This window comes from Octopus bimaculoides, chromosome 19 (assembly GCF_046866305.1).
Source record: "Octopus bimaculoides isolate indiv1 chromosome 19, ASM4686630v1, whole genome shotgun sequence".
In the NCBI taxonomy this organism is placed as follows: Eukaryota; Metazoa; Mollusca; class Cephalopoda; order Octopoda; family Octopodidae; genus Octopus; species Octopus bimaculoides.
In genome coordinates this window covers 27391704-27405960 of record NC_142946.1, presented here as the reverse complement: position 1 = coordinate 27405960, position 14257 = coordinate 27391704, and the positions used below count along the sequence as shown (strand labels likewise).

The window sequence follows — 14257 nt, the reverse complement described above, 5'->3', positions numbered from 1 at the left end:
GTAAGGATAGGAGAATATTAGATTTATAAGACCTAAAGATTCACTCCATAATTGCCCATGGGCATATGGCATAGTGGTTATGAGTGTGGGCTACTAACCCCAAGATTCTGAGTTTGATTCGAGGCAGTGACCTGAATAATAATAATAATAATAATAATAATAATAATATCAAAAAATACCTTAGGAATGAGAACCCAGGTTCGAAAGTTCCCCAAGACACCTGATGAAGGCTGGAGGGTATATCAACCGAAATGTTGTGTTAACAACAAACGAGATGAGGACAAATATCCATCAAATGTAAATAATGTAAATAATATACATAATTCCTCATCTCTTAAATATAGAACTGTACTACCGTAACAGCTTAGGTTTTGAAGACTGACAAACAGCCTAAAAGCTCTGCAAAATATAGATATGAATGTTTTAAAAAAAAAAATCTGGACAAATTTATATCTGAAGTACCAGATAAACCCACATGATAACAGGAAACACAAAGAAGAGCAGCTCCATCTAACTCTCTATTCCACTAGAAGCAATTCTAGAAAGAAAGCTGGCAAGTAAGTGTAAAATAAAAACTGGTTACACCAAAGTTGATGGACTCAGCATGGATGCAGTCTTCAGCTGAAACCTCCAAAAGCAAACTAGTTTTGATAAAAATAAAATAAAGATTTTCTCATTGTTTTATTCATTTACACATAAACATAAAATATACAGTGATTGTATGAAATTACTAGCAACTGTAGATGTGAAGCAGTTGGGAAAGAAACTCCATCTTTTCATTAAAGATGATATATGTAAGAAAGTTTTACAACATTAGCATGCAATTCTCTGCAATTCTCATAATGATACTTGATAGTGAAAAATATAATTACTTGGAAAGTAGATGTAGATTAATGAAGTTTTGAAAGGATGAAATTAGGAGTCGGTAGAGAATGTAATATTATGGCTCATTGATAACATAATGTATTAAGATTCATTGACAGATGTTGTATTATAAATGAATCTGACCCCTGTTATCATGAGGGAAAATCCTGTATTCTTTTCTATTTAAATTTTTTTGATCATAGGTTATCAGTTCATAACACATAATACATATACATAACACTGTAAATGATACATAACATTATCTTTTGAAATTTAAAAGTAAATCATTCTTTTTGATACTTCTGAGAAATGTTATTGTAATACCTTCTCTTTCTTTCAGCAGATAATCATTTTATAAGGTGAGCATTATTTTATTCAAACTCTTCAGGATTCTAAATATGGTTATATATTGCTTAATTTAACTAAATTTAAAGGGTTTTTTTTACTTGCCATTTGACTATGAAGGTGTTGTGGTATGCTGAAGGTATCCCAGTTCTCAGTGCACTCATTTAAAAGACATTTTTCATGAACAGAATACAAATTTATAGCACATTATTCCCATAGAATAATTAAGGACTCAACAAATTCAAGTTGAAACACTTGCCAGATACACTATTCAGACTACTTTCAACTGTAAGCTCTGCCTCTTTACCTATTCTACAACTAGATAGTTTAAGCACAATTTTGATGAAACTGGCCACTAACTCTTTTTCTGAGCTGCTGACATTCTGTTAATTCAATCAGCTGGACTCCTCTAAATTTTCAGAAATTTCAGAAAAATTCATGTTGGTCTATTTATTTAATTCAGGAAAAAATGTTTTATTTAATCAGGTTTTTAAGTAGACAGATGTAACATAACAGACGGAAGATTATAAGAGGATAACAGTTTTTCTTTATTATATATTCAAACTATTCTGTTATATCTACTTTTTTTTTAATACTTTTCAATTATTTTAACTATTTGATACTATATTTTTTATAATGTACATGTAAATGTAAATAACCACAAGTAACAAAATATAGTATCAAATGCTAAATCTAATATTATTGAACAGAACAGGTCTGAGTACTGAGTTTATGGTACAAAGTATATAATTTCTAGTGACCCATTATATGCAATGTAATTCTTATTAAATATATTTATACTAATGAAATCTTACTTAATATATATGAACAGTCTTAGATTTAGCTTTCCAATATAAAGTGAACAACTTTCCTTCCTGTGCAGTTGCAATTGATTCCTGGTATCACCTTAAAAAGTCTGCTATGTTCTTGTAATAGAGTTTTCTTGAGAAAATACATAAATGGTTTCTTGTTTAAGCTTTAGTTGGGCATTTTAAAAAATACACTATATTGAAAGCTTGGTACAGACAAGTTTACTGCCTGGAAACTTATAAAGAACTGGAACAAATACCACAAAATGTTTTGTGGTATTATTTTGCTCTAATAATTCTATCAACTTGTCTTGGACTATGATGAAATTTTGTTGATCTCAAAAAGATGAAAAGTGAAAATTGATCTCAATGAGGTTTTCATTCAGAATGTAAAACTCAATACATAAAAATTATTTTATTTTTATTTTTGAAATAAGAGAGATCTTGAAGTCTGCTGGGCTGCTAAAACTGATAATTTCTTAATGTTTCTAGATACTTCTGTTGTTGTTGTCTAGCTCTAGGTTATCCCTGATTGAGCAGACCTTCAGTTAAAGATGTTTCAGCAATCAATATTCCATCTTTTTGTATTTCTAGAACAACATGTGCATCCTTTCTCTTTTAAGAAAATATGATATTATTTGAGAGTGATCTTTCTTCTACTTCTAGCAGGTTGTTCTTCTACTTCTATTGCATTTTGACCCTAGTGGTTTCAATTCTCACTTTGATGAATTTTCTGTTCATTGTACAAACTTTCTCCTCTGATGACAAACTATTTATTTTTTCTTATTGGGTCCAATCTTTTATGATCTTAGTTCTGCAGTGTGATTTAATGTGTCCTGTATTTCCACAATGAAAACACTTCACTCTTTTGAATGGACACTCTTTTCTCAGATGCCTCCCACTGCATGCCATACATGGATTTATCTCCTGATATATATTGTGTCTTTTGTGAAACACTTTATCCATCTTCCAGACTGGTTTTATCTGAAACAATTTCTTATTTCTTTATTGCCCACAAGGGGCTAAACATAGAGGGGACAAACAAGGACAGACAAAGGGATTAAGTCGATTACATCGGCCCCAGTTCGTAACTGGTACTTAATTTATCGACCCCGAAAGGATGAAAGGAAAAGTCGACCTCGGCGGAATTTGAACTCAGAACGTAACAGCAGACGAAATACTGATAAGTATTTTGCCCGGCATGCTAACGTTTCTGCCAGCTCGCCGCCTTTATCTTTAAACAATTTCTGCACAGGATTTCTTCTGTGTTGTGCCTTACTTTTAATATCAACGCATTCTTCTGACAGTTTCTGTATGGTTGTATCCTGGTTCATTTCCTCATTCTGACTTCTGCATTCTTTTTAGCAGTAAGTCAGGCACTTGAATGAGTCTGGAGCTAGATTATCCAGTTTAAATCTCTCACACTCTATGTTCACTCTACTTGTATATGTGGTTAAGTCTTCATCATCACTTTTCTCCATATTTAAACACTTCCAACATGTGTTGAACAACAATGTTTTTCACTAAACATCCTACATAAAATGTCAACTGTGTTCGTGAAATTTATGTCAGAAACTTTTTTTAGGCAATATAAAGCTACAGTATTTCTCATGCTCTATCATCACCAGTTTCCTCAGAATTAGACACGTTTTCATTTCGTTTGTCCAGTCTTGGCATTCTTTTTCAAAAACTTGTTCAAATCTTCGGTAATATGCCTCAAAAGTGATTCCTTCTTCCGGGTCATATGTAAATTCTTTTATTGAATTTGCTACATGGTCTGGCGAAAATGGATTTTCTGATTTTGTTACCATTAGTTGTAGCATTTGTTGCTGTAACATTTGTTGTTGTTCTTTGAGTTATTGTTGTGTTGTTGCTGTTTTTGCTACTCAGCTAAACCCTCTAACAAGTTTTCCATAACTTTACGGATTTTTCATTAAATATATACAACAAAAATGTTTGTTACTCCTCTGTCGAGTTTTAATTTCTCCACGTGAAAAATTTTTCAACGTTTTCTGCATGAATTATTTATTTTTTATGTGAAAAAATGTTTTTTCAATGTTGTCTGCATGAATTGCTTATATCCTCGTCCGCAATGGCTTTGAAACATCTATCTTGACTGTAACTTGAACTCATATATATCATGTAACTGACACTGACTCCAACTGAAAACTTGCACAGCAATTCTAACTACTACTGACCTCCTACAAGGACTGATTGTAACATGGGAAGGAGTGTCACATTTTCACTACGACAGACAGACAGACAGACAGACAGACAGACAGACAGACACACACACACACACACATATATATGTATGTATGTTTTCTATATTTATGTGTATGTGTATTATCTCTCTCTCTCTCTCTCTCTCTCTCTCTCTCTCTCTCTATATATATATATATATATATATATATATACATACACACACACACACATGACTCATGCTCATATGTGGCATACTGACCAGAGGAGTCCACCTCCTCCAAAATTTCACAATGTGCATGTTGCCCAGATGAAAGCACACTCTTCATCATCATCATCATCATCATCGTTTAACGTCCGCTTTCCATGCTAGCATGGGTTGGACGATTTGACTGAGGACTGGTGAAACCGGATGGCAACACCAGGCTCCAGTCTAATTTGGCAGAGTTTCTACAGCTGGATGCCCTTCCTAACGCCAACCACTCAGAGAGTGTAGTGGACTGGTTCTTGTGCGGGTGGCACATGAGATGCACCATTTTGAGTGTGGCCGTTGCCAGTACCGCCTGACTGGCTCCTGTAGGATTTTCGAGCGAGATCGTTGCCAGTGCCCCTGGACTGGCTTGTGCGGGTGGCACATAAAAGACACCATTTCGAGCGTGGCCGTTTTCGTGCGGGTGACACGTAAAAGCACCTACTACACTCTCTGAGTGGTTGGCGTTAGGAAGGGCATCCAGCTGTAGAAACTCTGCCAAATCAGATTGGAGCCTGGTGTTGCCATCCGGTTTCACCAGTCCTCAACGATCTTACTTGGCTTGCCGGGTCTTCTCACGCACAGCACATTTCCAAAGGTCTCGGTCAGTAGTCATCGCCTCGGTGAGGCCCAATGTACGAAGGTCTTGCCTCACCACCTCAGCCCAGGTCTTCCTGGGCCTACCTCTTCCACGGGTTCCCTCAACTGTTAGGGTGTGGCACTTTTTCACGCAGCTATCCTCATCCATTCTCACCACATGTCCATACCAGTGCAATCGTCTCTCTTGCACACCACAACTGATGCTTCTAATGTTCAGCTTTTCTCTCAAGATACTTACACTCTGACGGGTATTCACATTGACATTACACATCCAACGGAGCATACTGGCTTCATTCCTTGCAAGCTTACGTATGTCCTCAGCAGTTACAGCCCATGTTTCACTGCCATGTAGCATGGCTGTTCGTACGCATGCGTCATACAGTCTGCCTTTTACTCTGAGTGAGAGTCCCTTTGTCGCCAGCAGGGGTAAGAGCTCTCTAAACTTTGCCCAGGCTATTCTTATTCTAGCAGCTACACTTTCAGCGCACCCACCCCCACTACTAACTTGGTCGCCCAGATAGCGGAAGCTATCGACTACCTCTAGTTTTTCACCCTGGAATGAGATAGAAGTTGTTTCCTGTTTGTTTACAGTCTTTATTGCACCTGAACATCTGCCACAAACAAAAACTAACTTCCTAGTTAACCTGCCTTTGATGTTGCTGCACCTCTTATGTGTCCATAGCTTGCACCGGGTACATCTTATAGAGTTACTACCTACTCCTTTTCTACATACTGAGCAGGGCCATCTACCTGAAGGGGTTTGTGTTTTATCTACCTTCCTACTTATTAGGATTTTGGTTTTAGCTAGGTTGACTCTAAGGCCCTTCAATTCTAGACCTTGCTTCCACACCTGAAACTTCTCCTCTAGTTCTGATAGTGACTCCGCAATTAGGGCAAGGTCATCAGCATAGAGGAGCTCCCAGGGGCAACCTGTCTTGAACTCCTCTGTGATTGCCTGGAGGACTATGATAAATAAGAGGGGGCTGAGGACGGAACCTTGGTGGACCCCTACCTCTACCCGGAATTCATTGCTGTACTCATTTCCAACCCTCACCTTACTGGCAGCATCTCTGTACATGGCTCGCACAGCTCTCACTAACCATTCTTCTATCCCAAGTTTCCTCATTGACCACCAGATAAGGGATCGGGGGACCCTGTCAAAGGCTTTCTCCATGTCAACGAAAGCCAGGTACAGAGGTTTATCCTTAGCTAGGTATTTCTCCTGCAACTGTCTCACTAGAAATAAGGCATCAGTAGTGCTTTTACCTGGCACGAACCCAAACTGCATCTCATCTAAATTGATTCGCTCCCTAATTAGTTGGGCTATGACCCTCTCTGTAACTTTCATAACCTGATCTAACAGCTTGATGCCTCTGTAATTATTTGTATCTAAAGCGTCACCTTTACCTTTGTAGCAGTTGACTATGATGCTGCTACACCAGTCATTGGGTATGACTCCTTCGTGTATCACCTGGTTCGTAATACAGGTGACTAGGCTATAGCCAACACTGCTAGATATTTTGAGCATCTCTGCAGTGATTCCTGATGGGCCAGGGGCTTTCCCGGTCTTCATACTCTTAATTGCTTTATCTACCCTGGTACTATCAACTCGGATAGCTGGTCCCTCTATTGGGTCGACATACGGCAGGCTCTCTTTCTCCCATTCATTCTCTTTATTAAGCAATCTATCATAGTGGCATCTCCAGACCTCTTTCTTTGCATCCTCATTTAATGCAAGCGTACCATCATCTATGCGAACACATTTCACTCCTACAACATCACTATTCTCTCTCCTACACTGTCTTGCAACACGAAATACCTCGAGTCTTTGGTCCTCATGGCGCAGAACATTGGCAAATCTTTCCTTATCTGCTTCCCCTCTGGCTAAATAAATCTGCCGCCTAGCCTCCCTTCTGGCACATTGGTACAATTCCCTGCTACCACCGTTCTTCCAGTCCTTCCAAGCCTGTTTCTTTTGTCTAATAGCCCTGTCTACCTCCTTGTTCCACCACCACGTTACTCTGGGTCGGGAGGGGACCTTACACCACCCACAAATCTGGTCGGTGGCTTTCAACAGGTTGTCCCGCAGAAATCTCCAATTGTCTTGACTAAGAAATCTTCCCTCATTCCCCTTACTCACTTGACCTCACACCATCTGACTTCCACCGCTTTCCAGCCATGTAGTCTTTTTTGAAGGGGAAGCACATTTTGGTAAAGTCTTGGCTTCTGATGCAACCTACCGACTTCTACAGACAAGGTCTTCACAGCCGCATAAGGCGATGGGAGAAGTGTGCCACACATTTATATATAAATATATATGAGTGCTCACAGAGATAAAGAAACAATCCATGCTGTGGAAACATCCCTCTTCACCTGCTCAAAAGACAACCAAGGTCGTTTCATCTGTAGGGAAGGTGATGGCCTCAGTTTTTTGGTATGCAAAAGGCATTGTGTTTATTGACTATTTTCAAAAGGACCACACCGTCAATAGAGAGTAGTATGCAAACTTGCTGAGGCAGTCACCAAACATCCATGAAAACTGATGAAAAGGGTCTTCTTTTATCAGGATAATGCTCCAGCACACATGTCCTTGGTTTCAACGGCTGCTATGTATCACTGTAGCTTTGAATTAGTTGATCACCTTCCCTATTCTCCTGATTTGGCCTGATCTGGCTACCATCTATTCACCAACAGGAAAAACACTTGACTGGGAAGCAGTACTGCAGTGATGATGACATCATATCTGCTGTTGATGACTTTTTTGACCAGCAGGATGAAAGCTTCTTCACCATGTAATTGTAATTTGTTATAAATGTTTTCCTTTATTCAAACTATTTTAATTGTTTAAAAATTTTGAAATCAAGTCATGCAGCATGTTTATCATAATGTATATAAACTATTGTAATAACTAGAAATAAATATTTATTTTTTCTGAGGATATTTTTATTCAAATGCATTTAAAACTATCTTTGCAGAACAAAATGGAAAGTACCAGTACACTGACAGCACTAGACTATTCTATATTTAGTGCAATCGTCATTATCTCCCTTGGTATAGGTGTTTACTTCTCATACAAAGGGCAGAAAACAACAACTGAATTTATAGTTGCAAGTCGACAAATGAAGGTATATTTTTTATTATATTACACTGCATTTTAAATAAATATTTTGGTTATTTATATGGATTTACAATGTGTGAGACTTCTTGTCATTTACTTGCTGCCTGCCCCAGTTTCATCACTTTCACCTTTTAAAATTTCATTGTCTCTCACCACTATTTGGCCTTGTGCTACATTATTGGATCATATGCATTTTGATTTCATGAAGTTGATTTTGAGGGCTTCTGATAAAGTCTGGAGTTTCAACATGGTTTACAGCTGAACTGAGGTTTCTGCAATGAGCACAATGTTGTTTGTAAATAAGTTTGTTAGTAGCTTGCCGTTGATGTTGATGCTACTGTGGCTGATGACTATTTTGAGATAAGAGCTTTGGAGAGGTGGTTTCTCCTTGTTTGGTGCTCTTCCAACTGGAACCCATATAGATGGGTAGAGCAGAGCTCTCTCTCTGGAATTTCTTGGGTTCACCTCTCTCAGAAGTTTAATGTATTGTGTCTCAGCTGCTTGCATTTCCAGCGACTTCAGTGCAACATTTCACCTTGACACTATTGAAGATCTTTTAGTATTAAAAAAAGTGATGCAAAGAGACAGCTTATACTCTTCTGCTCTTTCCAGAGGCTAAAGGTGAATATGTAGTCTTTCGTGCTGTTGTTCTTCTGAAAACCTGCTTGCTCTCTCAGCTGTTGATCAATGAGGTGTTTTGATAGTCTGGTAACTAGGCATATGTAAATATCTTGTAGGAGTAAAACAAGAGGCATATGGGACAATAAGCTCTTAAATCTTCCCTAAAATCCCTCTTATAAAGCAAAGGAGTACTTGCCTCTTTGCACACTGAGGGAAATTACTCTTTTTTAAAAGTTGATTGTAATGTAGTATAAAGATTTTCTACAACTGCTCTCCTCTAATTTTTCCAGTAACACTGTCCTTTTAGCATTTTAATATGTGAGACATGGACTACTACAAAGAAGGTAAAACAGTGACCAATTTTGACATAGCTTCTAGGCTATGGAAAGATCCATGCTTGGAATAGCTTTGGAGGAGCTTATACTAAACATGATAATTTTTTCCGAGTTGGCACAAATTGCAAGATTTATAGAATAGAAAGAAATGGGATGTCATCCTTTCTCCGTCAGGAATGTTGATGTAAATGGAAAGAATTGGCAATAATGTGCTTGTCATTTCATCTCATATCATTCAAGGGTTTTGCATTGGCAAACAAATGTGTGGTTATATCATTTTTCTATTTTGCCTTCTTTTGGAAAAGCAGTGTAAAAGGAACAGGAATATACATGCCCACACCATATGCTTGAATGCATATATGTGACAGTATATATATATATATATATATATATACATACATATATTAAAGCACTGAAATCACAGCTGTTGCCTGTGTCATTGATTCTGTTATTATCATTCTTAAAATAGTTACATTGGATAATAATAGAATTAATGACACCTTCGTAAATTAATTTTAATAAATTATATATATATATATATATATATATATATATATATATATATATATATATATGTATATATATATATATATATATATATATATATATATATATATATATATATATATATATATATATTACGGAGATGTACTTGCATAGCAAGTAACCTGATCTGAGATCTTGTGCTAAAACAAAAACAATTGCAGCATAGAAGGTGTTTATAAGCCATTTAAAAACACACAAAAACTGTTAGATTCAATTCAACATTTAAATTTAATTTGCCAAAATATTTTCGTTACTTTGAGACTGCAACCTGTTCACTGACAAAATTCCGTTCAGCACAGATTTTTGTCAGTGAACAGGTCACGATCTCAAAGCAATGAAAATATTTTGGCAAATTAAATTTAAATGTTGAATTGAATCTAACAGTTTTTGTGTGTTTTTAAATGGCTTATGAACACCTTCCATGCTGCAATTGTATATGTGCACGCACACGTGTATCTGTATGTATATGTGTGTATGTGTATGTATGTATATGTGTGTGTGTATGTTTGTATATATGTATGTATGTATGTGTGTAGGTAAGTAGGTCGGTAGGTTGGTAGGTAGGTAGGTAGGTAGGTAGGTAGGTAGGTAGGTAGGTAGGTAGGTAGGTAGATAGGAAGGTAGGTAGGTATGGAGGTAGGTAGGTAGGTATGAAGTAATGAATGATATCAGAATAGGAATTACATAATTATATTCATTAGCTTACAGGGCTTCAGCAAAAAGAGCAAGACAACGTTCAGTAATGAGTGCTGCTTTTTATTCCTGCAGCCTTGTTGGAGCTAAGATGACTTCCTTTTCAAGACCTTTAATAGATAAATACACACACACACACACACACACACACACACACACACACGGTTACATATACATTTATCTATTTGTCTATCTATATATAGCTATAACTGTCTATCTGTCTGTCTTGTGTCATTCTAAGAAGCAGTGCATGGTACCAGAATTTTTGATTCAAGTCAGCTATAGCAGACTACTTCAAATTGTTGTTAGAGTATCTGCATAAGTAGAGTCAAGACTGACTAATTTGTTCTGGCATTGAGTCATATTAGTTGTAATAATGAAGTTAAACAAAATAGTGATATTTTGAAATCATTCAATATGTATGTTGTTTCAGGTTTGCATAATATATAACAGGAAATGTATCCATAATATAAACCTTCCTCAGTTAAAGTATTTCAAAAATATGAAGAAATGTCTTCAAATTTTTTAAGTACCTTAACTGAGGAAGGTTTGACTCCATTATTACAACTATATATATATATCATCATCATCATCATCAACATTTAACTTCTGTTTTCCATGCTGGCATGGGTTAGATGGTTTGACTGAAAGCTGACAAGCTGGGGAGCTGCACCAGGTTCCAATCTGATTTGGCCTGATTTCTACAGCTGGATGCCCTTCCTAATGCCAACCACTCCATGAGCATAGTTGGTGCTTCTTTTTATGTGCCACTGGTACGGGTACCAGTTACAAAACACTGGCATCAGCCATGACTGCAATCTCACTTGGCTTGACAGATCTTCTCAAGCAAAACATATTGCCCAATGTCTGAAGGGTGCTTTTTATGTGCCATGGCATGAATGCCAGTTATGCAATACTGGTATCAGCCATGACTGTGATTTCACTTGGCTTGATGTGTTTTCTCAAGCATGGCATATTGCCAAAGGTCTCAGTCACTTATCATTGCCTCTGTGAGGCCCAACGTTCAAAGATCATGCTCCATCACCTCATCCCATGTTTTCCTGGCTCTACCTCTCTTCTATAGGTTCCCTCCACGGATAGAGATCAGCACTTTTTGACACAGCTGCCCGTGTCCATAAGCATATATATATATATATATATATATATATATATATATATATATATATATATATATATATATATATATATAAACTTATATACATAGATATGAGCAAATATATACATACATATATATGTGTATACACACATATATTCATATGTATACACACACATATTTATATGTGTAGGAATGATATATGTGTGTATGTACATACACACACACACACACACACACACACACATATATAATTCACAGATCCAATATATGTAGATTCCATCTAGTGAGAGGTAAATATCAGTTTAATAAAGTAAGAAGATCAAGATCCCTGTCCTTGCTGGGGGAATAAACCACAATTAATGCAATTGGAGCAGAACAATATTGAAGGAGACATGCCAAAGTCTGAGAAACAACCAGCCTGAAGTGGGTGATGTCCTTTAGTTCAACAAAAGAAACTTGTCTACATGTTTGCACCTGCTAAAAATTTCAGCCCTGGAATTAAGCAGTGTGGTGTAACTCTTGGATCTAAAAAGAACATGTGATCTTTCTGCCATGCATCAGTTGCATTTCTTAGATCCATTAACATATGGCATGGATTTCTCTACAATTCTCCACTTGATTGTATGTTATGCGGAGTTGGCCTTCAAACGCCATACATGGCTAGTCAACTTATTGACATTACTTTTGATGACATGTCAGAAAGAAGATAAATGTTTTGCATAACGTTTTTTGAAATTGCCTTAGCATAACCCAATGTAATTCTTCTCTTCAGGTAGTTTATCTTGAAGTGTTGCTGTTACTTCTGCCTCATATATGATGGAGTTTATCCTACACATCTGGTCAAGGGGCAAGTTTCAGGGTCTTGATGCTTATGATGCTCACTTGCTAGCTTAATGATAATAATGATAATAATAATGGTTTCAAATTTTGCCACAAGGGTAGCAATTTTGGGGAGGAGATGAGTCGATTACATAAGTACCGGTACTTAATTTATCAATCCTGAAAGGATGAAAGGCAAAGTTGACCTCGGTGGAATTTGAACTTAGAACATAAAGACGGACGAAATGCCGCTAAACATTTCACCCAGCATGCTAACGATTGTACCAGCTCACAATATTAATAATAATAATAATAATAATAATAATAATAATAATAATAATAATAATAGAGAAGCAAAGTGAAAAAAAATGACAGAAAAGGGGTGAGATAAAAAGAAAGGGAAAGAGAAAACGAGGGAGAAAATATGAGGAGAATAAGGTAAAGAAACAAATATAGAATATAGTAGGATGGGGAGAAGAGGTGACTTGAGGATAAAAACATATAAAAATCAAATGTAGCAATATGAAGTATCAATATAAGGCTCTGGAGTGGTAGGGGAGGTTGAAAGTTGATAGCTTGTTTATAGAGACAGAAGGTGGAAAACTAGAAAGAGTAAGAGCAACACAAAGGGGAAATTGATAAAGAAAGTATAAAAGAACAATGTACGAGCACACAGACACAATAAAAGTACAAGTAAATACAATATAATTAGATACATGAAAAATACATAAATACACAATTTAGACATCTACATCTAAACAAATACACACATGCATGCATGCACGTGCGCGCACACACACACACACACACACACACACACACACACACACACACACACACACACACCTTGCCAAGCCAAAGTACCAGCTGCATAGTGAATGCCATTGAAAGACTGATTACAACATGGTCCCCCACTGTTATCATTGACAACTACTAAAGCAACAACACCTGTTATTATAAACAGAATGAAGCTATCAACAGGCATATTCCAAAGTGATATTTTGAATGTGATGCTGTTTGTACTGGCAGTGAATCCCTTGTCAGCCCTGTTAACAAAATGCCAAGGCTACATGCTGTGATATGCAGAAAAGAATAAAGTTAATGTTACCCACACATTTTTTATTGATAACCTAAAGTTATATTCTTGTAATTTGACTAACACAATTAAAACTAGTCATAATATTCTCATAAGATATAGGAATGGAGTTTGGGTAAGATAAATGTTCATGACTATGTAGTCAACTAAGGAAAGATTGTCGGCCAGGGAGAGAACACGTACATCAATGGCTTGTCTATCTCCTATCTCTAATGATGAAAGCTACAAGTACCTCTAAATCAATGAGAATGTTGCATACTAAAGCCAGAATTACAAAATGAGTACTACTGTAGACTTCATAAAATATGGAACTCAGAGCTGTTTGCTTTTAACTATTGGGTTGGCAACTAAGTTCCTGCCGTTTTTTAAAATTTAAATTTTTTAAAAGGCTTAATAAAAAATAACAACTAATTAATCAATAATGTATTCACCCTCGTTGTTTACTACTTCTTCCCAACATTCAACAAGATTTTCAATACCTCGCTGGTAGAAATCACCTGATTTTGACTCGAAAAATTATCCAACCAAGCTCTCAATTCTGCATCAGTATTGAACGAAACTCCATGCATAGCATTTGAAAGAGATCGAAAAAGGTGGAAATCCGTTGGTGCCAAATCATGAGAGTACGGCTAGTGTGGCAGCACTTCCCAGCCATGCGTTTGAATGGTTTCCTTGGTCATATTGGCGATATGAGTGCGGGCATTGTTGTGCCGCAGAAGAACTCCATGCTGCCGATTAGGTCTTTTCTCTTGAATAGCCATGTTGAGTCATTCCCTCTGTTGAACATAGAGTTCTATGTTGACCGTTTGGTTCCATTCAAGCAATTCGTAATGGATAATCCA

The 14257-nt window shown here is 36.8% G+C and overlaps 1 protein-coding gene across 2 annotated transcripts in view; it reads left to right on the top strand.

Annotated features, from left to right (window-relative positions):
* Positions 1 to 1073: 1073 nt before the first annotated feature.
* The window catches only part of LOC106867947 (sodium-dependent multivitamin transporter), a 176953-nt gene continuing 163769 nt past the window's right edge, over positions 1074 to 14257 (top strand). Inside the window, exons 1-2 of one of the 2 annotated variants that reach the window (XM_052974692.2) lie at positions 1074 to 1223; positions 8046 to 8195. In XM_052974692.2, the coding sequence (XP_052830652.1) occupies positions 8052 to 8195 (144 nt within the window). In that variant the 5' untranslated portion in view covers positions 1074 to 1223; positions 8046 to 8051. The remainder of the gene's footprint in view (positions 1224 to 8045; positions 8196 to 14257) is intronic. The other variant, XM_052974693.2, reaches the window with a different exon arrangement.